Source organism: Pezoporus occidentalis, unplaced genomic scaffold (genome assembly GCF_034315485.1).
Source record: "Pezoporus occidentalis ecotype Australia unplaced genomic scaffold, CSIRO_AGI_Poc_V1 ctg16, whole genome shotgun sequence".
Lineage (NCBI taxonomy): Eukaryota > Metazoa > Chordata > Aves > Psittaciformes > Psittacidae > Pezoporus > Pezoporus occidentalis.
Genome location: NW_026913425.1, coordinates 7,588,361 through 7,615,578, shown reverse-complemented (window position 1 = coordinate 7,615,578; position 27,218 = coordinate 7,588,361). Strand labels below are relative to the sequence as shown.

Here is a 27,218-nt window from a genome sequence, read left to right as displayed (position 1 = left end):
GGAACTGGAACGAGAACGAGGCCTTTCCTTTTAGAGGCCCGCCCGTTCCAGAGCTCCGGGCTGAGCGCACTCAAACGCGAAGCGAGATTCCCGTACTGCGGGTCGCTGACTCGCGCCAGGCCCGCTCCGCGCGGCGCTTGACGGCACGCTGCATCAGCACTGTCGCACGGCAGCTGCGAATAGGGTGCCGCGCTCGCCGGAGGAGGCCGCAAAGCGCGGGCGAGGCCGCACGTGTGAGGTGAGCGGTAAGGCCAGGGGTCCATGGAGCGGAGCGGCGCGGGCGGCGGGGGTGTCCGTCGGAGCGTCCCCCGCGGGTGCGGGCCAGCGGCGTCCTCTGGCGCTGTCACCGCGCTGGCCTGCCGTGGTCTTGCCTCAGGGTCCCTGGGGAGCGGGGTCAGCCAGGCACGTGCTCCGCGGCCTTGCCTTGTTGCGCCTCCGTGGTGGCGCGCCTGCGGGCGACCTGATCTGGTCCCTCACCGTCCACTTAGGGACGGTCAGCGGCTGTTGAGAAGGGTTTAACTCCGCCAAGTGTGTTAACCGGTGTGCCAAGAAATGCGGGCTGTCTTTTCCTCACGCTGTTGGCAAGGGAGCCACGGTGGTCCAGTAATGCTGTCCCTTGTGTCCTCTGCAGTGCTGCCACAATGGAAACCAAGGGTAAAAGGAAGTTCGTGGGGAAGAGTGGAAAAGTGCCTTATGGAAAAGCACCACATGGGAAGAGGAAATTTAAAAAAGATAATGGTAAGAAGACAAGTTTTCCTAACAGGAGGCCCTTCTGAGTCGTTGATGTTGTGCTCAGGCATGCTTGAACTTAACTTCTTCACCTTGGTAAACTTCTGAAGTGATGAATTTTGTAGATGAGGTTGGAGAAGTGCATGTTGTCTGCCTGGGCTTCAGTAAAGCTTTTGACAGTGTCTCCCATAAAGTCCTTGCAGAGGGGCTGACAGATGATGGGCTGGACGAGCACATGGTGTGGTAGATTGAAAACTGCCAGAATGGCTGGGCCCAGAAATTGGTTATAAGTGGCACAGAATCTAGTTGAAGGCCGATAACTAGCAGTGTACCCAAGGAGTCAGTACTAGGCCTAGTTCTGTTCAACCACTTCACTGATGATTTGGATTATGGGGCAGAGTGTACCATTACAAGTTTACTGGTGACACAGAGCTGGGGGGGAGTGGCAGGTGCTCTTCAGAGAGGCCTCAGCAGCAGGGGAGAAATGGGCTGACAGAAGCCTTGTGAAGTTCATCAAGGAGTAAAGGGCGAAGTCCTGCACCTGAGGCAGGAGCAACCGCACACACCAGTACATGTTAGGGGAAAGCAGCTTTGCAGAAAAGGCCCTGGGGCTCCGGGTGATCACAAAGTTGGACATGAGCCAGCAATGTGGCCTTGTGTCAAAGGTGCCAAATTGGATCCTGGGCTACATTAGGAAGAGAGTTGCCAAAAGGTCAAGGGAAGTGATCCTTGCTCTCTCCTCAGCACTGGTGAGGCCACATCTGGAACGCTGTTTCCAGTTCTGGGCTACTCAGTACAAGAGAGACATAAGCATACTGGAGAGAGCCCACTGAATGGCCACATACATGGATGAAAGGTCTGGAGCACCTCTTTTGTGAGGAGAGGCTGATGTTGTTAGGGCAGTTGAGACTGCAGAAGAGAAGGCTAATAGGGATCTTGTCACTCTATACAAATACCTGAATGGGGTGTGCAAAGACAGCCAGGACCAGAGGCACAAATTGAAACACAGGAGGTTCCTGCTGAATATCAGGAAAGACATCTTTGCTATGAGGGTGACTGAGCACTCTCGGTGGAGTCTTCCACTTTGGATATAGTCAAAAGCTGCTGGGTGGCCCTCTGGGAGCGGGAGGGTTGGACCAGATGACCTCCAAAAGTCTCTTCCAACCTCAATCATCTGTGATTCTGTCTTGCATTCAAAACTATACTGACTGTATGATCAAGTAACCTGGAAAAAGTGAGGCTGAAATGCTTTAAATAAACTGCACTGAAAGCCCTTCAGCTCTATTTGATTCACCTAAAATACTCAATTAGAATTTTAAAGTTGATAACTTTTTGATTCTGCAGTTTGCTCTCCTACAGTAAGTAAAAGTTTGACAGTTGAAGCTAGGGTGTGTGAAGTGCTGTGGGTTAGAGTTGTGAATGTACCTTTCAGTGTTTTTTTTCTTCTGCTTTAGAGGATGTCAAAACAGCTCTGACCACAAACTGTGGAGAGATGGTTTGGGGACTGATGCCCTTGGTGTCAGGGGTGGTGAAATTATTAATTTAGAATAATCCTTTTATGTCTGGGCAGTTTTACTGCTGCCCAGAAAATAATGCCCGGGCAGAACTTCCTTAGGGGAAAGTGGAACATCCAGGGGCTGCCATGAAAACATCAGCTTTGAGAAGCATGTAAGAATTATTGTTACATGTATAATTGTTACTACAAAGAAGTTAAATTCTTGTTACAGCAGTTATTTGTTATTTTGAAGCAACATTAGCTCTGTGATAGCATTTTAATTTCTTTTTTGTTGGGTAATAGATTCAGGTCCACCAAAGAAACTCCTCAAGAAAGGAGACGAGGAGGGAAAGCCTAAATCAATTTCCAAGAAGTTTGTGAAAGGACAGTTAAGACCTGGAAGAGCTACTGTCAAACAGTTCAAGAATAAACAGCAATCAGAGAAGTTTGCAAAGAAGAGCAAGCTCCAGGATGGAGAAGAGGGAGGTGAGCAGTTTTTTAAGCCTGGATGTCAATGGCAACTAAGTTTTGGGAAACATATTCATTTAGGTGCTCCTGTCTTCCTCTTTCCCCTTGCTTTGTTACCACCTTTCCAAACTGGCACAATGACTGCAAGTTTACTTCATCTTTAATCTTTGCTGTGGAAAATGTTCTTCAACTGACTAAGCTTGAGGAATGAGAATGAACAGTTACAAATTTTCTCTGAAGTCAAAAGTAAAGATGCAGTAGCAAATTTAAATAATCAGCATGCCATCATGAAATTATTTGAGTATTTTAATGACAGCATTAAGTGGCTAGGTTGAAACTGACTGCTTTCCCATAAATTTGGAAAGTACAGAACATTTCACAGACTGGTTTAGAATTTAATCCTCTTTTCTAAAAGTACTGGGTATAAAATTTGGAACACAAAAATTTATGAGAGCTGGCTATTCCTTATATTACATTATTTTTTTTCTTGTAGTGCAAACTAGTCAGTTCTTTCAGTTTTTTTTCTTGTTTTACAAAGACATTATTAGTGTTGTGACTGCTTTTGTGTTTTACTGCTTATTTTTATGTTTATACAGAGAAACTAAATAAATGTCTAGTTTTACCATTTCTTTAAATGGATTTCTTTTTTAACTTTGTTTCTGGTGCATGAGAACTTCATGTTGTTCCTTACTGTGTTGTGAAGCAAAGGTCTCCTAGGACAATGAAACAGAAGTGGCATCTTACGTGAAGTTCTGCAGAAAGCTATTAGTTGTTTGAAAGTCAGTAGAAGGTATTGAGTATTTTGCTGTTGTATTCTTCAGAGTGGCTTCACATGGACTATGCACTAGATGCCTGGAAACTTAATAGGAACAGAATGTTCATATTAAGCTGCTTTAAAAAAAAAAACAAAAAAAAACGAAAACCAACCACAAACAAACGTTTAAATGTTGTTTCTGAGAATAACTGAAAGGTGCTCGATATTGCATGGTGGCTCTGCTCTCAAAGTGTTAACTGGTTTTGCTTGTCGCTATTATTTTAGGAGAGTAACAGAAAAAAATAATATACTTTGTAAAAAGAGAGAATGGGTTTTGGATGGGTAAAAAAGTTAAGTGCATGCTGCTAAATGCCAACAAGCGGTGCTTTAAGATCTAAGAATTTTATGCTGGGTCTTTAATGTTATACAATAATAGAATCATAGAATAGTTAGGGTTGGAAAGGACCTTAAGATCATCTAGTTCCAACCCCCCTGCCATGGGCAGGGACACCTCACACTAACAATGCCACCCAAGGCTCTGTCCAGCCTGCCCTTGAACACTGCCATGGATGGAGCATTCACAACTTCCCTGGGCAACCCATTCCAGTGCCTCACCACCGTCACAGTAAAGAATTTCTTCTTTATATCCAATATAAACTTTCCCTGTTTAAGTTTTAACCCGTTACCCCTTGACCTGTCGCTCCAGTCCCTAATGAAGAGTTTATCCCCAGCATCCCTGTAGCCCCTCTTCAGATACTGGAAGGCTGCTATGAGGTCTCCATGCAGCCTTCTCTTCTCCAGGCTGAGCAGCCCCAACTTTCTCAGCCTGTCTTCATACGGGAGGTGCTCCAGTCCCCTGATCATCCTCGTGGCCCTTCTCTGGACTTGTTCCAACAGTTCCATGTCCTTTTTACGTTGAGGACACCAGAACTGCACGCAATACTCCAGGTGAGGTCTCACAGGAGCAGAGTAGAGGGGCAGGATCACCTCCTTCGACCTGCTGGTCACACTCCTTTTGATTCAGCCCAGGATACGTTTGGCTTTCTGGGCTGTGAGCGCACACTGCCAGCTCATTGACCAGCACCCCCAAGTCCTTCTCTGCAGGGTGCTCTGAATCTCTTCTTTGCCCAGCCTGTAGCTGTGCCTGGGATTGCTCTGACCCACGTGTAGAACCTTGCACTTGTCATGGTTAAACTTCATGAGGTTGGCATCAGCCCAACTCACAAGCGTGTTGAGGTCCCTCTAGATGGTATTCCTTCCCTCCAGGGTATCAACCGAACCACACAGCTTGGTGTCATCGGCAAACTTGCTGAAGGTGCACTCAATCCCACTGTCCATGTCACCAACACAGATGTTGAACAAAATTGGTCCCAACACTGATCCCTAAGGGACACCACTCGTTACTGGTCTCCAGCTGGACACTGAGCCATTGACCACAACTCTTTGCGTGTGGCCATCCAGCCAGTTCCAGCCAGCCAGCCATGTTACGTGTAGAAGTAATAGTTTGCATGCATGACTTGGTTCTGTGAAACTATGTCATATGAGATTATGTTTTTTGTCAAGGTATGAATAAAACTAAGATCAGATACTTGAAGATTTTCCATAACTCATTTGTGGCACTTTACAGCGCGTTACGAATTTGTTGAGTGGCAGCGTATAGCTGTTGTATAGTAAACCCCATGCTTAAGGAATCTGACTGAAAGAAAAGGTTAACCATGTTAAAAGACTTCAATTTTGTTCCTGTCTGAGATTTCAGATATGTATCTTTGAGTTAAGGCTCTTCTTTTGAGGGAGAGAAAAGGTATGTGTGAGTACAGGTTGAACTAAAAAGCTAGGTGAATCTTTAAGTCAATTTTCAAGCTGTTAAGAGGTTTGCAATGTGTTTTTGACAAAGCTTTGAGAAAAATTCTTGTTTGCCTGGTTCTTTCAGTAGTATAGAATTATCATATATATTAAATGTTTACACTTTCACATTAGTTAGCTTGGTAACTTAAGACGAAGCTCCTGAATTGTTAACAATTCAAGTCACAGAGCTGCCATAGTTTATACTGGTAAAAGATTCCATTCCTCCTCTTTTACTGACTATTAAAAAAATCTATTTATTGTTGTCTTCAGGGTTGGATACTAAGAAGCCAAAGTGGAATGACTTCAAAAAGAAAAGGAAGGAATTAAAGCAAACCAGACAACTTAATGATAAAAGTAACTATGACATAATTGTGAAATCAAAGCAAATATGGGAAAGTGTGAGAAGGTAATAATGATTCTTTTTTGCTTCAATTAGCTTTTAGTCATGAGTTGTAACAAGACTCAGTATCTCTTCATATAATTACATGAAAATGTATTTCCACAGTGAAATTCCATAGGTGAGTGATAACATTACATGCAGTTCTGTAGATGGTTTAAGCAGGCTGTGGCGACCGGTGGTGCTAGAAGTGTCTGGGTTAAGCTCACATACGAGATTAAAATTTGTGAGTAAGTGCTTAAGGAGTTGTATTATATTTTGATCATGTATTGATCCAGCCTGATCTTGCAGTAGGATTTGTGTTTTTTTTTTTTTTGAGGTTTGTCTGGTTGGGTTGGGTTTGTTTGTTTTTTTTTTGAGGCTTGTCTGCTGTCTCTGGGCAGGTGTAATTCTAGAACTGGGACCTCACCTCAGAATGAGGAGATAATTTTACTTGCTATAAGTATCTGTGCTTTCCAGTTTTGGCTGTAAGATGCTTACAGATCTTTGGATCTGTGAGCAACTCTGGGTGCAGGTTTGAGTTTATGTTGTTTTTAATAATATTGTTACTCAGAAAATAATCTTAAAAGTGTGGAAATCTGGTTTGGTTTCTAGGAACTGAAAGTGCTTAATTACATCTGTCTACAGGTTTGGTGAATGATAATGTAAATTTGGTGTAGCAGGAGCTAGCTTTATTTTGTACTGTCTTCTTAAATTATAGATATAAGTGGATCATACTACAAAAAAAGTTTTGCTTTGCTTGTAGGAAGAAGTGTGATAAGGAGAAGCGAGAAAAGCTCATGAATGAACTACAGAAGCTTCTTCATGGAAAAATTAAAAGTGTAAGAAAAACACTGCAGTGCACAAATTCATAAAAGCTTCTTTAAAGAATGGTGAAATGCTAAATGAACTTTTAATAATATAGTACTAACCTGTTCTTCCAAAAGTTACAGGGATTTTTTTCTTTTTTAACTTTGAGTAAAAAAAAAAGGGAAAAATAGTCTTTCCAGTTAATTCTTTAAATGCATAAATTTGCAGTGAAATACATGTTTGATTTTATAGTGATTCTTGGTATTCTGTAATGAATTGGAATTTCACTGTCACAGTCACTCTGAAATTACAAACAACATACGATGTCATGGTACTCTTTCAGTATTAAAACCTGAATGCATGTCCTTAATTGTCAGCAATTGGAAGTATTGTCTATATTTTGTTTGATAGAGTACTTACAAAGTAGTAAAAAAACCTGAAAACTTGATTCATTATAAACAGTCAGCTACTTTTTTAATTGGCATTACATGCAACATGTGGCATAAAACTATACCAGACAGCAAGTGTGTTAAAATAAATTTGTTGCATAATGCCATTTTAACGGCCTAGGATAATGAAGTATCTCTGTCCTGTAGCTGGCGTTTGCACATGATTCAACTCGAGTGATCCAGTGCTTTATTCAGTATGGTAACGAGAAGCAAAGGCAAGAGACATTTGAAGAACTGAAAGGTATTTTCTTCCCATTTACAGTTTACCTGTATGCTTGTTAGGATGCATTTAAAAAAGCAATATTATTTTCTCTTGAGTAACTTTCTGCTGAACTGGTGCACTGTATAGTGAGTTTTTAAAACTATATTTAAATTATTGCATTTTGTTTTGTAGAGTTAATGTAGTGCAAAATCAAATGAGCTATTTTCCCCCTTCTTCTAGATAGCTTAGTAGAGTTGAGCAAGTCAAAATATTCCAGAAATATTGTGAAGAAGTTCCTTATGTATGGGTGAGTATGAAATGAATTTGCTTAGCTGTGTTGCATTGTTTCATTTCCAGTGATTGCAGATTGGTTGGATTCAGTCCAGTGCTGCTCTTAATCTGTATAATCTCATGAACAAAATAATATGTTTCTGGAAGCATCTTTGTAGCGGTGATGAGGCAGAAGAGCGTCAGGTATTGCCAGCGGTAGTTTTCGTTTTGGAAGAAAGTAAAGCTAAAGCTGTATATATTGAGGAAAACATATGCCAAAAGAGATTCAGATATATGCAGAAAGTTAACCTTTCTCTCATACAAAAAAAAAAAGGCTTTTAAAATTTTTCTCTGTTTAGCATTTCAGGAAAGCATCCTTCATTCTGTAGGATGTATCCACTGGTTTCTTTTTCCCTCAAAATGCCTTATGATTTCTATGGCAAGAAAGCCAGAGATTCATGGCTTTCTTGCCATATTTTCGTGAATGCCAGAAAGCTGATCCAAAACCGTTTATTTCCTGGTTTCTGTTACAATTCATACCACCTAAACGTGCTTCCAAAAATGAAACTGTTGATAGGTTAGCTTATCCCTAAAGTTTTAACTCTTGGTATCTATTTTTCCTTGTGAAACAGGACAAAACCACAAGTTGCAGAAATAATAAAAAGTTTTAAAGGCCATGTGAAAAAAATGCTCCGTCATGCTGAAGCATCTGCTGTAGTGGAATATGCATATAATGACAAAGCCATTCTGGAGCAGAGGAATATGCTGACAGAAGAGCTATATGGGAACACTTTCCAGGTTTACAAGGTGATGTTTAAATACTTTCTAGTCTAAGGTGTTCTAGCATATAAGGTACTGTGTACTATTTCTTCCAATTAAATTTCTCTTTCAGCTGTTCAAATATGGTCTAGTTTAGCATGTTTAAATGTTATGATTGCTTGCATGTTTCTAGTCTAGATTAAATTGTCATGTTTTTCAGTTTGAGCTATGTAAAATATTTTTTGTTAGAGACACAAATAGTTTTATTCGCTACCAAGTACAAAACTGTTTTATGCAACAGTTAACTACATTAGAGAGACTTTTGCAACCTGATGTACAACACAGCAGACTTTTACCCAAAATTTATGTTAAAAATGTGTAAGAAATTACCAGCTCATTTCTGAATTATATTCCTGTTTTCTTTACTGTATTACACATTTAGCAACACTAGTAGAAAGGCCTGTTTGCTCTGATTGTGGGCTGTAATTTTTACTGGGAGTAAAAGAGCCTCAGAAATCCAGTGCAGCGTTATCTTCCATCATTCTAGCATTCTTGGCATGAGTTTTTCAAGTAGTTTTAGGTTGTGGCTCAGCAGTATGTGAGTTTGTAAGAAATTACAATGTAACCCTTAAAGAGACCTGGAATTTCGTGGAGTTTTGAAATGAGTGGTTTAATTTTCATCCTCCTGCCTCCAACTTCCTACCTTTTCCACCCCAGCAGGAATGGTTACAAATACATTTCTTCTAATTTTCTATCTACTCAGCCTATTCTACTAGCAACGGATTGTTTTACAAAGAGTTACCAGTGTGTAGTTAGGTAACAGGAAGTACTTCTGTTTTTAAGGTATATGTTACAAATTCCTTCTCTCTGCTGTCCTTGAACTGGAATTTTCTGGGCCTTGGTTAACTTCTCAGTTAATTCACTTGTTGTTCTCTGACAGAGGTGTACTGTTGTGCAGGATTTCTGCTTAGCTTAGGAGTCCCTTAACAGAATGTTAATTTTGCGTATTTTACCTTGTATCTGACAGTTTTGTGAAGAACTGACTATAATTGGCAACAACCAATTCAGACCACAGAAGTAGCTTTTGTTTGCTAATAATGGATATTTAGTTTGTAGAAACAAGTATATAGCTTCTGACATACTCAAAGTAGACTAGCTTTGTATTTTTGAAATTGAAAAAATCGTTAGCTTTGCAGAAAAAATGTTTGTGATACTGTTCATGAATTTTGATTGAAAAGGAACTAAAGATTTTAATTTTATGTAAGCTGTGATACTTACTGGGAACAATTGCACTGGTTGTACTTTCATTTCAGACACCAGTTGTCCCAACACTGGATAAAGTATTAGCAGCTCAGCCTGAAAAGAGAGAGGCCATCTTGGATGAAATGAAACAGATTCTTACACCAATGGCACAAAAGTAAGGAAAAAAATTGATTTAAGGAGTACAGTCTAGCATGAATCAGTTTGTTTCTGCCATACAAAAAGACAGTGATAATGATACTCTTAAGTTGTAACATTGCTGTCTTTAGTAAATAACTGTAGTTTTGTCCAAAGTGTTATATCTTAATTTTGAACTCCACTTCTATAAAATAAAGTGTCCCCTGCCCCAGCTATTCAGCAGAAATCCTGCAGTGTGGTGTACTTCCATAATGCAGTCATTATTAAGTAAGCTTCTGTAGTGGTCCTTAGGAGAAAATATTTTGCTAGGTTTAGAATCTTCCATGTACTGCAAATGCTAAACATCTAATCCAGAGTGTCTGTGTGTTTTCTGCACAAGGCACTGCCAAACCTGTTTTTTAAATGCAAATGAAATATTGTTATCTTATGTTAAAACCATTACTTATAGGGGACTTTTTGCTTATTTTCCTCTTCCCAAATACAGAGAGGCTGTGATAAAACACTCACTGGTACATAAAGTATTTTTGGACTTTTTCACTTACGCTCTTCCAAAACAAAGATCTGTAAGTATGTTTTGTTTGGTTTTTATGTTCTAAATGCATGGCTGTCCTTGTCTACTGTAGTTTCTGCCTTAGTTCTTCTTGTAGTTTAAGCCCAGCCTGTCACTCAGAAACCATGCAGCTGTTCGCTTACTTCCCCCCCCCCCCCCCCGCAGAGGGATGGGGAGGAGAATCGAAAGAGTGTAACTCCCACAGGTTGAGATAAGAACAGTCCAGTAACTAAGGTATAACACAAACCACTGCTGCTGCCACCAATAATAATAATGATAAGGGAAATAACAAGGGAGGAGAATACAACACCTCACCACCCGCTGACCGATACCCAGCCCGACCAAGCAGTGATCTCACCCTTCCGGGTGACTGCCCCCAGTTTTACTTCCTGGGCATGACGTGCTATGGTATGGAATACCTCTTTGGCTAGTTTGGGTCAGGGGTCCTGTCTCTGCTTCCTCCTGGTTTCCCCTCCTCCCTGGCAGAGCATGAGACTCAGAAAGTCCTTGGTCAGACTAAACATTACTAAGCAGCAACTAAAACCATCAGTGTTAGTGCTGTTCCCAGGCTGAAAGTCAAAAACACAGGACTTCACCAGCTACTAAGAAGGAGAAAAAAATGACTGGTACAGTTCTGAGCACCCTTCCTTGAATTTTCTCTCTAATAGAAACTGTCAAGATTCAGTACCTTTCTGATTTCATAGGGTAAATATGATGAACTGTGTAGCTTTCAAGGGAGAAAGCATATATCATTTACAGTCTTTCAGAGTCCTTTTGAGACCATTTTTCTTGGTTCAGGGCAGTAAGAATGGTTCTGTTGAGCCAGTGATGCTCTCTGTGTTGTTGTGAGCAGACAAAAAAAGTCCTTTCCTACCTTCACCCACATGTCTGGAGATGTCTTAGGCCTTTTCTTTCACATTTTTGCTTTTTCACCTTTTCTTCCACAGGAAATGATAGAAGCTATCAGAGAGGCTGTCATCTACCTGGCACACACTCATGATGGAGCCCGAGTAGCGATGCACTGCTTATGGCATGGTACTCCCAAGGTATTATTTGGTTTCTCTCTACCCAGTCCTCTTCATTTATTTAATGATAGAGTCCTCTTTTTATTTAATAATAAATAATAACTGTATAAATAACACATAATCTACATTACATAATTAAATATATAGTATATAGTTTTAAATAATAATTTAATGATAGTATTTAATAATAAAGAATCCTCTTTTTAGTTAATAATAGTCTAGTCTGAGACTGTGAGTATGGTTGCCCAGATGGGTTCTTCTGCCAGTGGACATTTTGATACAGTTAAGTATTTGAGAGCAAGGTTAAAAAGTGGTTCCACTTGACTTACTGGCAAATAAAAGCAGTAGATTTTTTTGTGAGTCAAATGCTTTTGTTAGAAATCCTGTAATAGAAGCATCTCTTTTTAGCGGAGTTCATGAAGGTGATACATAAAGGTGTTCCATTTTAAGATTATTGGCCATTCTTTCATTCCATAGGTTTCTTAATGCCAGTGGAATTGGCAGTAGGAAAAGGACAGTAAAAAGTTGTAATATGGAACAGTATTTGGCTATGGAATGCCAAGACTTCAAAAATGTTACAGGAACTGTATTTAGCTTCTTCTGTTGATACGGTATCCTGAAATAATTCACGTGTACTGTATGCCATCATCTCTTGGAAATACTGTAGTGCCTTCTTTAATATGAGGGTGGTGAGGCACTGGCACAGGTTGCCTAGGGAAGCTGTGGCTGCCCCATACCTGGCAGTGTTCAAGGTCAGGTTGGACAGGGCTTGGAGCATCCTGGTTTAGTGGAAGATGTCCCTGGCTGTGGCAGGGGGTTGGAACTCGATGATCTTTAAGACCCCTGCCAACCCCTGACAGCCCATTCTGCCATTCTTATGAAAACAATCTGCTTGTTAAAGAGTGCAGAAGAAAATAGGAAGTTGCTAGGCTCTAAGGGTAGTAATGGGTGTGGAAAAGACTGAGCAGTGATTGCAAAAGCCGAAAGTACAAGCACTGAGGAAACTTTCTGCCAAAAAATGTATCTTGCTAGTAAACAGGTTTTGCGACAGGCTAGATTGAGTCCTTGCTACTTAGAAGTTTCAGGCCTTGTTTGATAAGTTTCTTTCCAAATGAAGAGTTGAAGTGCACTCTTGTGTAAGTAATGAACAAGATACAGGTGAACCTGTGTGGTGGTTTGGAGGTGTCTCTCTTTCTAATTTTTTTTTTTTTTTTTTTTTACTGTCAGCGTCTTTGCCATGTCCTGTTGGTGGGCTGGACTTGTAAACACGTACAGAACCTCCCTAGGGTTGAGTCTTTCACAAATCAACTCTTCTAGGTGCTGACTAGTAGCACAAATGTGAGACTTTGGTAAATAGCCTTTGCTTTAGTAAGCAGATGGAAGGTTATGTTTTTGAAGGTGTAGATAACAATTTAGTTACTAAGAATCACTGGCATTATAGGCTAATTCGAGTTTCTTGTTTCCTTTTTTATAGGACAGAAAAGTAATTGTGAAAACTATGAAGACATACATTGAAAAAATAGCAGTGGTGAGCATTTATTTCATAGTGTCTGAAATACAAGTGATTGCACTTCGGTACTGGAAACAACTGAGGTTTTAATAAAACTAGGTTTAAAATACTGGTGATATATTAGTATAAAATATAATGAACTTTATAGAATATTTAGAGACATACTGAGAAGCTTTATTGTGGGCAGTAAATACAGTCCTTTGAAGTAGCTGAGTTAATTGTAAGTCCTATATTATATATCTTTTATATATACATATATCTTCTATTTTTTTTTTTTTTTGAGCCCAACTTTACATTACATCTTCATACGACTTCATACATCTTCATTGGTTAATTCTTCTTGGTTGGGAGTAAAATAACATGTATACAGAAAAGGAACTGAAGATAAGATGTGGTGGGTGGGTCCCAATATATTTGAATGTGCCATTGCCATTTGAATGTGCATATTTCTCACGAGTTTTTTGTTTTGATTTTTAAGAAGTCAGGAAGATTAAAAATGAATTAATACTGAAATGGCATACAGTGGAAGAAGTCTCTATTTATTTTTTTTCTGAGTAATATACATGTTTTGAGACTGCAGCACCAATAGAGTAACAGTTGCAATTGGATTTCATAGTTTCAGGCAAAACTGCAACTGTGAAGAAAAGCTTTTTAAACTTTTCTACGTGATTGTATTGTTCTGTTTACTGGTAGTTGGTGTAGTCTCAATCAGTGGTCTCCAAACTTCCGGTCATGTAACCCTGACCATGCATCTCAAATATATGTGTATTTATGTATAAATAATATACACATACTACTGTACTAGTATACATTACAAAACATACACAGAAACAGAAATTTTAAAAAGATGATATAAAGATAGCCAGTGGTTATTCTTACGTATTTATTAATGGTACAAAAAATATTTTCTTCCTGCCTCATAATGGATTGTCTTGTGCAGCCCACATTGGAGGGCCCTGTTTTAAGTAATGTTTCTCTCCATAACTTTTCTACCAGAATAAATTATTTCTATATTTTATTAAGTATATATTAGATAGAAATATGAGACAGTAGGCAAATAATGGCAAAAACCCCTCTGGAGCACTGAAGGGCTGGGTTTGCTTAGACAAAGAATCTCACTGACACATAAGTGAATTGGGTCGTGCCCTTTTGCGTATGTTAGAACTTACTGTCCAGCAATACAGCAGAGACTACGTGGCTTATTGCAGAAGCATGATCTCCAAAAATACAATATGTGATTTTTCTCAGTTTTAAGCAAATACCTTGTAAATAAAATCTGTATGTAATGTTTGGCGAGGCAAATCCTATGATTTCCATTGGTAATTATACATAGGATTAGGTTAATAGCTTGGATGTGATAAAGCAGTATTATCTACTTCTAATGGCAGATCAACTTAATCTACCTTTCTTTTAACGACATGCTTCTCTTAACAGGCCTTATTTTTAGTGACATTCCAAGTGTTAGGCTTCCCTCATTCTGTACAATGGACAGAATTTGCATGTGGTTCATGTTGTGTCACATTTAAAACAAACTCTCGGAAATGTTGACCCTGAGTCAGTATGTTTGTAGAACTTTACTGCATGTCATTTCTGATGTCCCATCTTTGCAGGGTGAGTTTTCTCATCTGGTCTTGCTGGCAGCATTTGATTGCATCGATGACACTAAACTTGTGAAACAGTTAATTATATCAGTAAGTAATAAATTTTTTCGTAAACAGTGTACAGATAGTGTTAGTGTTTCTCAGTATATAGGAAGATGAAAATAGGAATCCATCAGCTTTTTTTCAAACCATTTAATTCATTTCCCCTTTTTCTGTTTAATTATATTTGTGTGTCATGTTTTTTTCCTTTCATAGAAGACCTCAGCACTTTCATATGTTCTCTTTAGTTATTTATTTGAAATTGTTTATAAACTAGATTCTGTGCTTGCTGAAAATTACCCGTTTTGTATGTGTTCATTCTGGCTAATGGATGAATGGAATTTCTTTTGGTTGGATGCTGAAACCATTAACTCATATTAATTCTCAAAACTTGATATTTTTACTTAATATGTTGACAATTAGATGACATTAAGGATATAAGGATGTTGGGGAAGGACTCTTCATTAGGGACTGTACTGATAGGCCAAGGGGTAATGGGTTAAAACATAAACACGGGAAGTTTAGATTGGATATAAGGAAGAAGCCCTTTACTGTAAGGGTGGTGAAGCACTTTAATGGGTTGTCCAAGGAAGCTGTGAATGCTCCATCCATGGCGGTGTTCAAGGGTGGGTTGGAGAGAGCCTTGGGTGACATGGTTTTTAGTGTGAGTGTCCCTGCTCATGGCAGGGGAGTTGGAACTAGATGATCTTAAGGTCCTTTCCAACTCTAACTATTCTGTGATTGTACGATTAATGTTCTGGGTAAGATCCATACAATATTTTTATCTTCTTCCAAAATTGATGCAGGTAGATTTCTGAAACATGAGAGCACTCTAGCTGTTTGCTTTACCTACATGGAATTGCAGAATGACATTAAGGATAGTATGCTTTCTTTTGAAATGCCCCATTTCCTCACCTTCCTTCCAAAATCATTTAATAAAGTTTCTCATAGTGTTTAGATTATGTTTGCATTCAAATTTTATCCCTTCTAAGATGTTTTAATCTGTAAAGTGTTACAAGGTTATGTTTTCACACTGGTAAAAGAGACTTCATAGTGCACAATTAGTTTTCATGCAAGCAGGGTAATTAACATCAATGTATAGGTTACAATATGCTTATAGGAGTACTCATGCTCTTAACTTTTAGGACTGACAGGTTGAGAGGCAGTGGCAAGGAGGTAAAGATGAGGCAAATACTCTGCATGTGGACTGCCAAGTTCACTACTAAACCATGTCACCAATGGCCTCATTTACACTTTTTCTGAACGCTTCAGGCACGGTGATTCCACCATTTCCCTGGAAGCCTGTTCCAATGCCTGATTGTGCTTTCAGTGAAGAAATTTTTCCTAATATCCAGTCTAAACCTTCCCTGACACAGTTTGAGGTCCTTAACTCTTGTCCTGTCCTTGCTGCTTAGAAAGAGAGACCAGCCACCTCCTCTCTCCATCCTCCTTTCAGCTAGTTGTAGAGAATGATATGGTCCCCCCTGAGCCTTCTCCAGACTGAACAACTCCAATTCTCTCAGCCGTTCCTCATGAGACTTGTACTCCAGACCCTTCACCAGCTTCATTTCCCTTCTCTGGACCTGGTCCAGCAACTCAGTATTTCTCTTGTAATGGGGGCCCAGAACTGAACACATGATGAGGCTTGCTTTAAAAAATAAGAGGAGTTCCTCCATTGGACAGCTTTGTATAAAGGGAAATTAGGCTTTTGTACCTAAGCTGAAAGACACATCCCTAAGTCTGCCTCTCTGGTGTAGACAGATGAAAGCATCCCGGTGTGGAAATAAACGGCTTTTGTTTCTCAGGTCTATTAGCTGTAATCACAGATGTATTTTGTCCAGTCTGCAATGTGAAAAATTCTGGGCAAGTTCCAAGCAAATAGGCCCTGACGGATCAGTACTGTCTTGGCATGAGATCATTGAGGCATTCCGGTACTATGTTACAAGCACTCTCCTTTTGGAGGGTTTATGAGTTCAGATACTGTGTTTGGCTTTAGCTGAGCTTTCAAGTTGTCATTTAAGTCCTGAATCATCTATGGTTTTCCATCATCTGAGATCAAAGATAATGGAGTATTTACTCTTTGGTCATCCTACTGCATCCATCTGTACAGAAGAGTACAGGAAAATAAGGACAAGTGGCCTTCACTCGTACAGAATTGGCCCACCTGGGTTTATTCAAGTCGAGAACAGGGAAAGGATGTTGGGGAAAATGTGAAAAATATCAGATAAGATCAGTTCTTCAGATAGAGAATGAAAACTAGTAGCAGAGAATGAGGTGAAAGCATAAAGTATTGAAGCAAACTCTATAGATGAATCTAACCCTAAAAATTATCTTAAAGAGCAGTTAGACTTTTAAAACAGCTTATGCCAGTTATCTCTCTGGCCATACTAAAATTTTCCCCTCCCTCTTTTTCCCCTCCCTCTTTTTCCCCTCCTTCTCCCCCCCCCCCCCCGCCTTTTTTCTCTCTAATCTGTGACACTGATGCATCCGATGTACACATTTTAAACCTGATTATTTTTTTTTCCTCACTTCACCAAACTCTCATTCTGATGGGAGGTTTTTAATTTAATTTTGCAAGCAGATACAGATCTTACTCCTATTATATAGGTTTCCTTTCCTAAGCTTTGCATTTGAAAGGTCATCAGTAATTACTGTTGGCTCAAAACTTATTAATTCATTAATGTTTTGTTGCTGCTTGTTTACTTTTACAGGAAATAAATGCCGCTTTACCCAATATAATAAACAACAAATATGGAAAGAAGGTCTTGTTGTACTTGCTAAGTCCTAGAGACCCTGCACATTTTGTTCCAGAAATTATCACACTTCTGCAACAGGGAGATGGAAATGCCTATAGGTATGTAATAGTTAAGATTTTTTTTCCCTGGAGTCCAGAAGAGTTCATGCAACTTTCTGTCATGATCAATTTAATTTCAGGTTTTTTTATAGTATAGCTAAGTAATGTAAATATATGTAAATAATATCCGAGATTACTTAGATGTGTTAATTTGTAGTCTGTGTTTTTGCATTTTTTGTTTAAAATTCATACATGATTATCAATTATCAGCAGTATATGGTAGTCAGCAGTTCACTCTCTTTGTAAAAGGCAAAACCTGTGATGTGCTCTTTGTTTAAACTCACACATCAAACTTGGCATAGAAAATTTTTAATATTGGTGTTTTGGGTTGCACAAAAGCATATCTCAGTCTAGCAATAAAAATGGAAATTGTTAATTTGAATTCACTGTCTGGTATTGACATTGGTGCTTATCAGCTTTTAAAGAAGGAGCAATTTTATATGATTAGTGAGCTGTTTAAGTAAATCTCAGTTACTGAGTTGTCAGAATGAATAGAAAACAATCAGGTTAAATTATTGCTAACAAAAAACTATGAGGTTTACCAGCAGTCAGCTTTAAACACTATACACATTTTCGCTCCATGTGTTCTTAAAATGAGTATATGGAACATGTGTTTAACGGAGCGAAGAGTAATTTTTTATTTTGATTTTCTAATAATTTATATCTGTATCAAATAGCGTATATGTCTGAGTTTCTTGTTGCTTAATGTGCATACAGAGCAAGTCTTCTACATTAATGTGCTATCTCTTTCATCAGTAAGAAGAATACTGAACTCCGCCGTCGTGAACTCCTGGAAGCCATTTCCTCACCTCTGCTAGAATATTTGCAAGAACATACACAAGAAGTAGTCATAGACAAAGCCACCTTTGTCTTGGTTGCTGACATCTTAAGAACAGCTGCTGGTGACATCCAGCCTGCACTAGATGCAATTGCTAATTTAGCAGCAGAAGAGCTTGTTCCAGGTGGCTGTGATGGGCAGGTAAAGTAAAAGAGGACGAGTTTCCTGAAATCTTGCCTAGCTTTTGCTCATTTTGTATGACTAACATGAGGTCTTTGCACCTTTTCCTCTGTGTAACGTCAGTGTGCTGCCCTGGTAGCATTTGTACGTGAGACATGATCTGTTTTCAGACATTTTTCTTTCAGAAGTTGTATCATTACTGCATCTGGAGAGAGAAAGGCTTAAGCCAGCATTTCTTATGAGGTTAGATCAAGGTAGTTCATGATCTTTAATCTTCAAAACTGCTTTAAACACTTCATAGAAAGGTAGCTGACAATCATGTTACACAGTCTCTTTTAATGTTACGACTATGCAGTCAAGCAGTTAGTAAATTTTTATAGTTCATTTGACTGTTTACATTGAGAACGATCTCAATGAAGAATGATCAAAGGGTCTCTTAGCTTTCAGGTGTGCCTTTCTCCAGGCAAGGAAAGATCTTAGATAATAACTGTTTGTCTTTGCAGCAATAGCTGTCTTTAGAGTATGACCTTCTCTTCAAAGTGTGCCCCTGCCCCTCCTGTATTTTGTTAAGCTCAGTCAGATATGCATCTGTAGACTAGAAAACAAAAAATGCTGTGTACACTATATTTAAGATAGATGCCCTCTAGATTCTTGTGCTGAATTTGCCCTGTTTTTCCCCTTCTATAAGATGTGCATTTTACAGAATTTTACATGAACTAGTCATGTCTTCTGTGAACTGTTAATTTTCAAGTCCATGAAAATGTGGAAAGTCTGGAAGTTCTTGCAGAGGCAGGTAGACCGATAGATACTGCTCAGTAAGCATGAGGGTCTTGGAGGGGTGGATGAAATGTTGGTTGGTGTGTTTTATTACTGAAAGTCAGATGTTCCAGGGAATGTGATAAAAAAATAAACTGGTCTATTTAAATAAATACTCAGATGCTTGCATCAAACTTGTCATCATTTGCATAGTTGATGACTAAGTGGATCAGAGTGATGAGGTGTCTGAGGGCAGAGTGGACCAAGCCAGCAGGAATTTATGGATAGACATGTAAATATGTTTTGAAACATTCTCATTAAATAATTTAATTGTATTTTGGTTTGCTTTTTCCCCTTAAAGCTTCACATTGCAGAGCATCCAGCAGGCCATCTGGTTTTGAAATGGTTAATAGAGCAAGATGAAAAAATGAGGGAGAGTGGAAAAGAAGGTATGTTGGAAGTTCAGCTTTATTTAATCAAACTATGACTTCAGAGTAATCGGTTATCTGACTGAAAATAAGATTTCTGCAGTTATTTCTTTGAATATACTACTGTATGGAAAATTGTTAACATGCTGTCTAAGATTGCTGCTTCCAGCTTTTATGCTGTTTTGAGTTGTGACATGAACAGAATGCCAAGGATATGTTTTCTTTTTCTGCAAAGGAAGGACTGAGCAGGTTTTGTTCTTAGGGGCTTACTATGTATTTGGCACAGGGTTCACTTCTGTGCTTAAATGCCTTGGTAGCTTTGCTGAATTACACAGCACTTTAAAGGATAGTAATAGAAAAAGTAAAGTCTTTCTAACAAGAAGACTTGTTTCATTAGTTCTTGTGAGCCAGACTGTAATCTTTGCTGCATTCATTAGTGCTGCTGGGTTAATGCTTTGTGTTACTACGATAATTCATGCACAAAAATAGGACATCTTTGCTATTTTATATCCCAGAAGGCAGAGACTGGGCACAGATGTTCTCATCTTAATTTAGCTTTTAAACTTATTTTATTACATAACTGTAAAATCTCGTTGTGTGAATCACCATATCCTAATAGAGATTACTTTTTCTCCTACAAAACCCTCAAAAAATGAAAGGAGGTGGGCGTAACATAGGTTAGAGTTTGTCAGTGTTCTGTGGGGTTTTGGGGTTGTTTACTGGTAAGTTTGCTCAGCAGCAAACTTACAGTTGTAAGAGCAGTTTTCCTGAAGTCCAGTCCTTCAAATTCAGCTGGGGACTTGAGGTGAGCCTAGATTCTTTCGCATATGCGATTGGTGTAATGAATCTGTAACTTAGCCTTTCAAAGCTACTGAGGAAATAGAGCTGTAGCATCAGTACAGCTGAAACAATGTTCCTTGTGGTTTTCATGCATCAATAAAAGATTAGCTCTAAAGTTTTAAGAAACTTAATCTGTGAACATTTTGTGTCTTCAGCTGTAGTGTCAGACGCTTACAAATGTAGCGTTTTCAGCAGAGGTGTGTGTATATTAGTGTATTTTTTATAATTGTCTCTTGCTTTGGTGTCATTCTTTCAAAGTTCTTTAAGTCTTCCTTAAGATGTGAATAGACTTTGACACCCTTTTTTTTTTAAAAAAAAAAAAAGGATAGATTTAGATTAGATATAAGGAGGAAATTCTTCACTCTCAGACTGATGAGACACTGGAACAGGGTGCACAGAGAAGCTGTGGCTGCCCCACCCCTGGCAGTGTTCAAGGCCAGGCTGGATGGAACTTTCGAGTAACCTGGTCTACTGGAAGGTATCCCAGCCCATAGCAGGGGGTTTGGAACTAAATGAGCTTTAAGGTCCCTGCCAGCCCAGCCTAGTCTGTGATTCTGTGAAACAGCACGTTTGCCTGCTTTACATTAGTAAACTGTCCACAGTGCTGCTGTTGTCTAACTAATTTAAAGCAATACTTGGAAGTTGTTAAACATCTATAAATGTATTCATTGCATTGAATAGACATTTATTTTGAGACAGAAGAACTTTGTGAATGCTTGGTGGCTTAAAATTATTTGATTAAATCACAACTGCAGAGAAGTTTTATCAGGCTTCTATGTGTAAAGATACTATCTAATTTTTTTCTTCTTCCTACTCTTTTCCCACACTTAACAGTTTGCTTTGGAAGAACATTGCTGGAACGTGTTGGTATTGAGAATATGAAGACCTGGGCTGAAGTAAATCGAGGTGCCATTATTCTTTGTTGGTATGTAAGGCACATGGCTATTTCTGATTAGGTTCCAGTGTTACTTTCGTGAACAGCTAAGAGAGCATCAGTTGAAATTTCTGTCAGCAAAGTACCATTTTTAACTCGGTACATACTGTCTCTCATGCCACTGCTAAGTCTGCAATGGAACAGGGTAGGAAAATTCAAAGCAGAGTTTCCACAGGTTCCTTGAACTCAGGCTTTTACAGTACTAGGAAGTAGCTCAGTGTTGGAAGATCTTAAAAGATTTGATTTAATGTTAAAGATTAAAAATCTAATATATGTTAAAAATTGTGCCTGTAAGTCTTGTTTTACAAGTACAAAATTCTCAGAAAAGCAGTCCACAAATAGCTGATTAATTAACTCTGAAATAACTGTGACTGGCAGCAGCATGCAAGTATTTTTTTTTTTTTTTTTTTTTGGTTTGGGGGATGGGAGTTTTTGGTAACTTACTTGTGTGTGTTGATGCCTTAATTATGGAGCTAAGTGTGTCTCATAGTGAAGTAGAAAAGTGTTTGAAATAGGCCATACGAAAGAACGGATCATCCAGAGGCTTGTGGTGAGCTGACTTGCTCACAACTTTGAAGCAGAGAACTGTGCAACTGATGAGATAAAAAAGACCCCACAGGAATTGGACTAATATTAATATTTTATCGAATGTGAACAGTTGTGTTAATCATTGCTGTTTTCATTTTGTAACTACTTGTCAGTGTCAGGTCATAGAAATCCAAGTTTTTGTCCTAACCCAAAGTGGTATGTGTTGTGGAGCTGCTGGGTCAGCATTACTCAGCTGACTCCTCAGAAAGAGTTGCACTGAGCCAAAGTCAGCAAACAATTCAAACGGATAACATGATTTTGAAAAATAAAAACCTCGTTTTCCTTGTTTCTACCCCCCTTCTCCCTCACCGAAAGTTACTTCAGACTCCTTGCTGTTTATTTTCCATCTCTGTTCTTTATGACATTAGTGTGAAGCTGTTTTGATGTTCATGCTCTTTTGCAAGGTGAATCAAAAGCTGTTTTCACTAATAGGACTTCTGTTAGTTAATGTAAGTTTAGTTCTAACTTTGTTTAGTCATTATCATTCAGAACATTAGTGCGAAGAATTGGCAGTAGAAGAGTAGCTGCAATCCAGATACAAAACCAGTTTACACAACATGGTTATAGTCATATGGATTTGGCTGTTAAGATTGTTCAGCTGCTGAAATAATAACACTTCTTTGCCTCTCATATGTCTTTAGAATTCAATAAAGCTTCTGATGCTTTTAAGATATCTGATCCTGTGCACAGATGCTCAGTGGAGATTTGTAGTAGCAGCTTGTTCACTGACAATGTACTGTACCAGTGCCTAGATTTTTTTTTTCCCTAACTCAATGCTGAGTAGAGTCCTTTAGCATGTGATGTTCCTGGCTTATGTATTAAGCTGTTTTGATTGTCCAAATGAAGTTACAAATTAAGTTAGTGGAAATAACTGCTTAGCTTCACCATGACAACAGTCTCTTAATAGGAATTGAAGACTCATATAGAAAACAGGAAACTAGTAATTGTTTGTTAGCAAAAAACAGTACAGAAGCGGTGTTTTTTTGTGGAAAAAGTATGTGATGAATGTCAGTCTTTCCCTGTCTGCTATTATTACTCATGGTACTACAGGGTGGAACTTTGACAAGTGCTTTGTTGCCAGGCAGGGAAGCCTATCTTTCAGATTGGCAGTTACACATTTTTCACCAATATTGGAACACACCTAACAGGAAAGAGACAAAAATATGGGGGAGTAGTGAGTGTTTGTTTGTTTGTTTCCTGTAATTTTGGTTTTAGTTTGTTTTGGGTTTTCAATTTTAATTAAATCTGAGTCCTTTGTAAATTGTATTTCTCTTGATGACTCTTGCCATGACACACTTTAATTTGGGCAGCTGAGAACACACAAGCAAAGCCAGTTGCTTTTGTTCCATTTCATGTGACACCTGCTTACGTCACCAACACTAGTAATTAACGTCATTTTTGTTTAACTGCATGCATTGAAGTTGAGACATTACCTAAATCATACAGTAGGGGTAAGTTTAACTTAGTCTGGTATAGATAACTGCAATATTCTTTACATAAAATAATTGTTGAGTTTAAAAAACACTCATTTGAAACGGAACAGATACTTTTGTCATGAGGGATGCAAGATCCCTCTGACAGAGGTAATTATCAGACATTGCTAGTTCTCCTTGAACCTATGATTGATTTTTGTTTTGTTGTTGGCTTTCAGAAGCCATCTGTCACTTATGTGCATATCTGAAATTTAGGATTACCTAGTCGGTCCATTTGAAGATTTTTGGCTTTCTAGTCATTTAAGCATTTAAGTTTATTCACCTTTTAGAAGCGGTTCATTGTGTGTGCTTGATTTCTGAGTTACCTGATATCCTCTGGATGCTCTCCTTTCACTGTCCTACTTAGCAATTTAATTTTAATTTTATTAAAAAAAAAAACAACTCTGGGGCTTGCTTCTGACTTGGTACAAGCATGAAGAGGTTATGGGAGGGTTCTTTGCAGATGTTACGGTCCAGCTTAGTGTAAATAAAGTGTTGTAAGTACTAGAATGTCATGGATGCTGGTCTATTTATGTTTCTGCATCTGACCTCTCCTCAGAATTTTTGAATTTCTGAATGATACATTGCGTCAGGGTAGAAAATGGATAAAACACAGACTTACTGATTTCCGTGTCATTTCTATAACCAGCATAGTCGTGGCCTGAGAGGAGAGGCTGTGGGACCTGGGGTGGTTTAGCTGGGAGAAGGAATGGCTTTGGGGGCACTCAGCAGCATCCCTAGCACCACAGAAGGGCATGGAGGAGAGCTATGCTGTTCACAGCAGTGAGTGCATGGCTAGAGGGTGGGAGGCAGCAGTGCAAGTGGAAACACAGGAGGCTCAGCCTGGAGGCAAGAAGAAGCCTTCTTGCCATGAGGACAGCCCAATGGTGAGGGAGGTTGGGCTGTCTCCTGCGTGTCAGCCCTGGAGTAGGTGAAGCCCTGAGCAGCCTTGTCTGATCCAGTGTTTGGACCCACTTTGAGCAGGGATCTGCAGCTACTTCCGGTCTGATTTATTCTGTGTTCTGTTCTCACTTGGTGTTTCATGCTTTCTGGAAAGTATTACATCTTTTTCTAGTAGGAAGTAATAACATCTGCCCTGAGTTATGTTATTTGTAAGGAGGTATTGTTTTCTTACATGGACAGCTTCTTTCCCTATGACATATGTACTGACTTTGACATCCTTGTTTATTTTTCTGTTTCTTGTAGCCTTCTCCGGAGCACCGATCAAAAAGTGGCAAATACAGTCAAAAAAGGACTGAAAAAACTTGTCCCAAAGTTGAAGCTAAATAAAAATGTAAAAGGAATAGAAGCATTGCTGGAGAAATTGACTTCCTAGTGTAAATGAAGCTAAAAAGACAGTTTACATCAGTGCAACCAGCTGAGATTTTGCATCATGGTTGTTTTAAGACATGGTATATGCATTTGTAAATTAAATAATTTCTAAAATGGCTTGTCTGTTGTACTTACTCTGTGGTGTATGGTAAATAGTTGTTCTCGCAGACTGAAATCTCAAGAATGTTTAGGAGCTAGTGGAAACTTAAGAACATGTTATCTAATCAAGGAGTTAAATCTTTCCTGATAATCTGCACAAAATGTTTTGAGTCTTGTTAAAATTTGCATGTATGTTGTCCTAATCACCATGTGAACAGAGCATCTGTGCTGGAGATATTGTGTACTGGGCAAATACACTTTTTCTTAATCCCTTTCCCTTCTGGTTTCCTCAGAAAGCAAAACAGAAAAACAGCTCAAGTCCCATTCTTACCCTGTGAAGGAGTGATGGAGGGTCTCATCTTTCAGGAACTAACAAGAATAGAATGAAAATAGTCTCTCTGACTTTTTACAGAGAAGGTCCTGAAGGAGAAGCTAACTGTTCCAATGGACCATCATTTGGTTTAATTTTTCTTAAGTCCTTTGAAAAGTACAGACATTTAAGTCCTAATAAACGAGGGATTTTGGTTTTTTTTTGTGTCTTCCTTATAATAGGGATGAGATGAATTTACTTCTGCCTGATACCAAATAGATGTACCATTAATTTCTACTGTACTGTATTTTTCACAGAAAAACCAAGCCAGTATCTTATTTTCTTATTCTAAGCAAAAGGGGAAAACAAACAAATAAACCCAAACCTTTCTTGGTAAGGCAGTCATACAACACGCTGGTGGTGTTTAATGCCATGATGATAGACTGAGCCAGAGGACTAGATTAATTCAATATTTAACTGAGGAGTCACTGTTTACTGTTGCTGCATTTTTTACACCAGATAGGCATTATTTTCCCCTAAAATGCAGCTCCTTGAACAATGTACAATGCACCTAATCAGAAGTTGTCAGTGGTTAAGTACACTGCTTAAGTTTCTGTATCTTACGTACCTCAGATTAGACTACGAAATTACTGAGTTTATTGTCAGAAGTCATGATACAACTACTGCAGTCCATCGGGAACTCGAGCAGTGCTCGGAGCCCAGGAAAATCAGCTTACCCATAAAGACTGAGACTTGCATGCTTAGCATGAGGTAAAATAAACTGGTTATCTAGGGAGCACCTGTATGTATGCAGATTCTGGACGCAAGTGCATTTTCTAGATTTGTATGTTTAAATAGTTTATCCAAAGCAATAAAATGCATTGTTTCATCTTAATGGTAGGCTTTTTCACTGGTCCTGTCTAGGGGGAATATTATTTATTATAAAAAATGACAAGATACTTGAATAAGCAATTTTATTTTTTTTTAAATTGTAAACCCAATTGTAATTCAAGGTTAATTTAAGCAGAATCTGAAGGTTATAGTTAGAAGTGTTTCTAACATGTTGGGTTTTATTTGCATCTGTGGATTTACTGGTAGTTTGCTGACTACGCTTCCCTCTAATTCCACCTAATCTGAGGAATAGTAGTAAATACTTGAAGGTTAATCTCAATTAGACCTGATTGGCACTGGCTTTAAGTGTTCATGCTTGTCAACACATCCTCTCAGCTACTGAAGGCTTATTAGTTTCTGTAACAGGACTTTTATGTGACAATAAAACAGATCATTTTAATTAGCAATAGATAATGAATTTAAACTAGTGAACTGTTGCTAAAGAAGTCTTGGTTATTGCCAAAAAACCTGAATCTGAATGAAATACACAAGACATTTGTGACTGAATAATTAGTAGAGTAAGACATTTGGTGGGGTGGGGGGAGGTGTGGAATCTAATGCAGCAGTTCTCAATTTTGAGATTATTGGGGGGATAAACAGACTAGTGCTTAGAATCTGGGAGAAGGCATACTTCCAGTTGAGAATTAAAGGGGACAGTGAAAGTAAGTCATAGCTGAAGATAGATGTTAATAAATAGCAAAGAGCTATGTAAGAATGTCTAGATCTGATTTAATGCTTTGATTGTGTAATGCTGGTTGCTTTAAATTGAAACCTACAAGCCAGTTTATTTACATCTTTCTGTATATGATTTGCTTTTAATTACGTGTAGTAATTTAGAGTGAGACTAGTAATTTTCCTTACCACAATTGAGAAGTGCTGCTCTTGATTAGGTAGTCATCAGTTAAGGTTATACTAAAGATGCTGCTAATTTCCTACCGTGGACAGAACAAAAATTATACTGTCCAGGTATGTCTAATGTCAGCCTAAACCAGATTCTGAAGTAGCCTAATGGTAGGAGAGGAAAAGGAGGCTGTGGCAGGTGCTAAAGACCGTTTTCAGTGGCTTACAGTTCTTCGTAGAGTGGATGCCTTTTCCCACTGAAGAAGTTGGCTGTATGCAGTGCCATGTCTGTCCCAGTCTGCTGGAGGTCTTTCTGTGGCTGTATGAAGGCTAAGAGAAAAATTGTTTGGAAGGCTCTGAAGCAAAAGTATTTTTTCAGGGTTTGTTTTGTTTTTTTTTTTTTAATGCACTTGGCAAGGTCTCCTGACTACTTCAGATTATCCAAACTCCTCAAATTGTTGCCAGCATCTTAGTATAGCTAGCAGTATTTTTTTTTTTAATTGCAAAGACAATAATGGAAGTTCACGTGCAGCAAGTAACTGTGTGTCTGCCACTTGTTCAGAGGAGAGGCTGTTCCAGGAATTATGGGTGGTCTAGCAGTTGTCCAGATGTGAAATTAAAGTCCCCTTGGCCTTC

General features: G+C 38.8%; 1 protein-coding gene across 3 annotated transcripts; it reads left to right on the top strand.

The window, feature by feature from the left end:
- Positions 1–127: 127 nt before the first annotated feature.
- Positions 128–24,556, top strand: PUM3 (pumilio RNA binding family member 3). Of its 3 annotated transcripts, none has more exons than XM_062612491.1 (18): positions 128–238; positions 632–738; positions 2,534–2,710; positions 5,562–5,697; positions 6,434–6,509; positions 7,074–7,167; positions 7,369–7,435; positions 8,031–8,205; positions 9,471–9,574; positions 10,040–10,118; positions 11,053–11,151; positions 12,605–12,658; positions 14,251–14,331; positions 16,992–17,134; positions 17,891–18,113; positions 19,210–19,297; positions 20,951–21,041; positions 24,317–24,556. In XM_062612491.1, exons 2-18 carry the CDS (start codon positions 642–644, stop codon positions 24,444–24,446), a joined length of 1,914 nt encoding a protein of 637 aa, XP_062468475.1. In that variant the 5' UTR covers positions 128–238; positions 632–641; the 3' UTR covers positions 24,447–24,556. The 3 variants fall into 3 exon arrangements, with proteins under 3 accessions (XP_062468475.1, XP_062468474.1, XP_062468476.1); XM_062612490.1 differs by having other exon boundaries at positions 2,528–2,710; XM_062612492.1 differs by lacking the exon at positions 128–238 and adding an exon at positions 291–314.
- The last annotated feature ends 2,662 nt before the right edge of the window (positions 24,557–27,218 follow it).

What these genes read in the sequence shown, in the direction of transcription:
- PUM3 (XM_062612490.1), top strand. Translation starts at nt 642, where the DNA reads ATGGAAACCAAGGGTAAAAGGAAGTTCGTGGGGAAGAGTGGAAAAGTG. An exon ending in CTTACACCAATGGCACAAAA is followed by an intron (nt 9,575 to 10,039) that starts GTAAGGAAAAAA and finishes TCCCAAATACAG; the next exon opens with AGAGGCTGTGATAAAACACT. An exon ending in GAGGGAGAGTGGAAAAGAAG is followed by an intron (nt 19,298 to 20,950) that starts GTATGTTGGAAG and finishes CACACTTAACAG; the next exon opens with TTTGCTTTGGAAGAACATTG.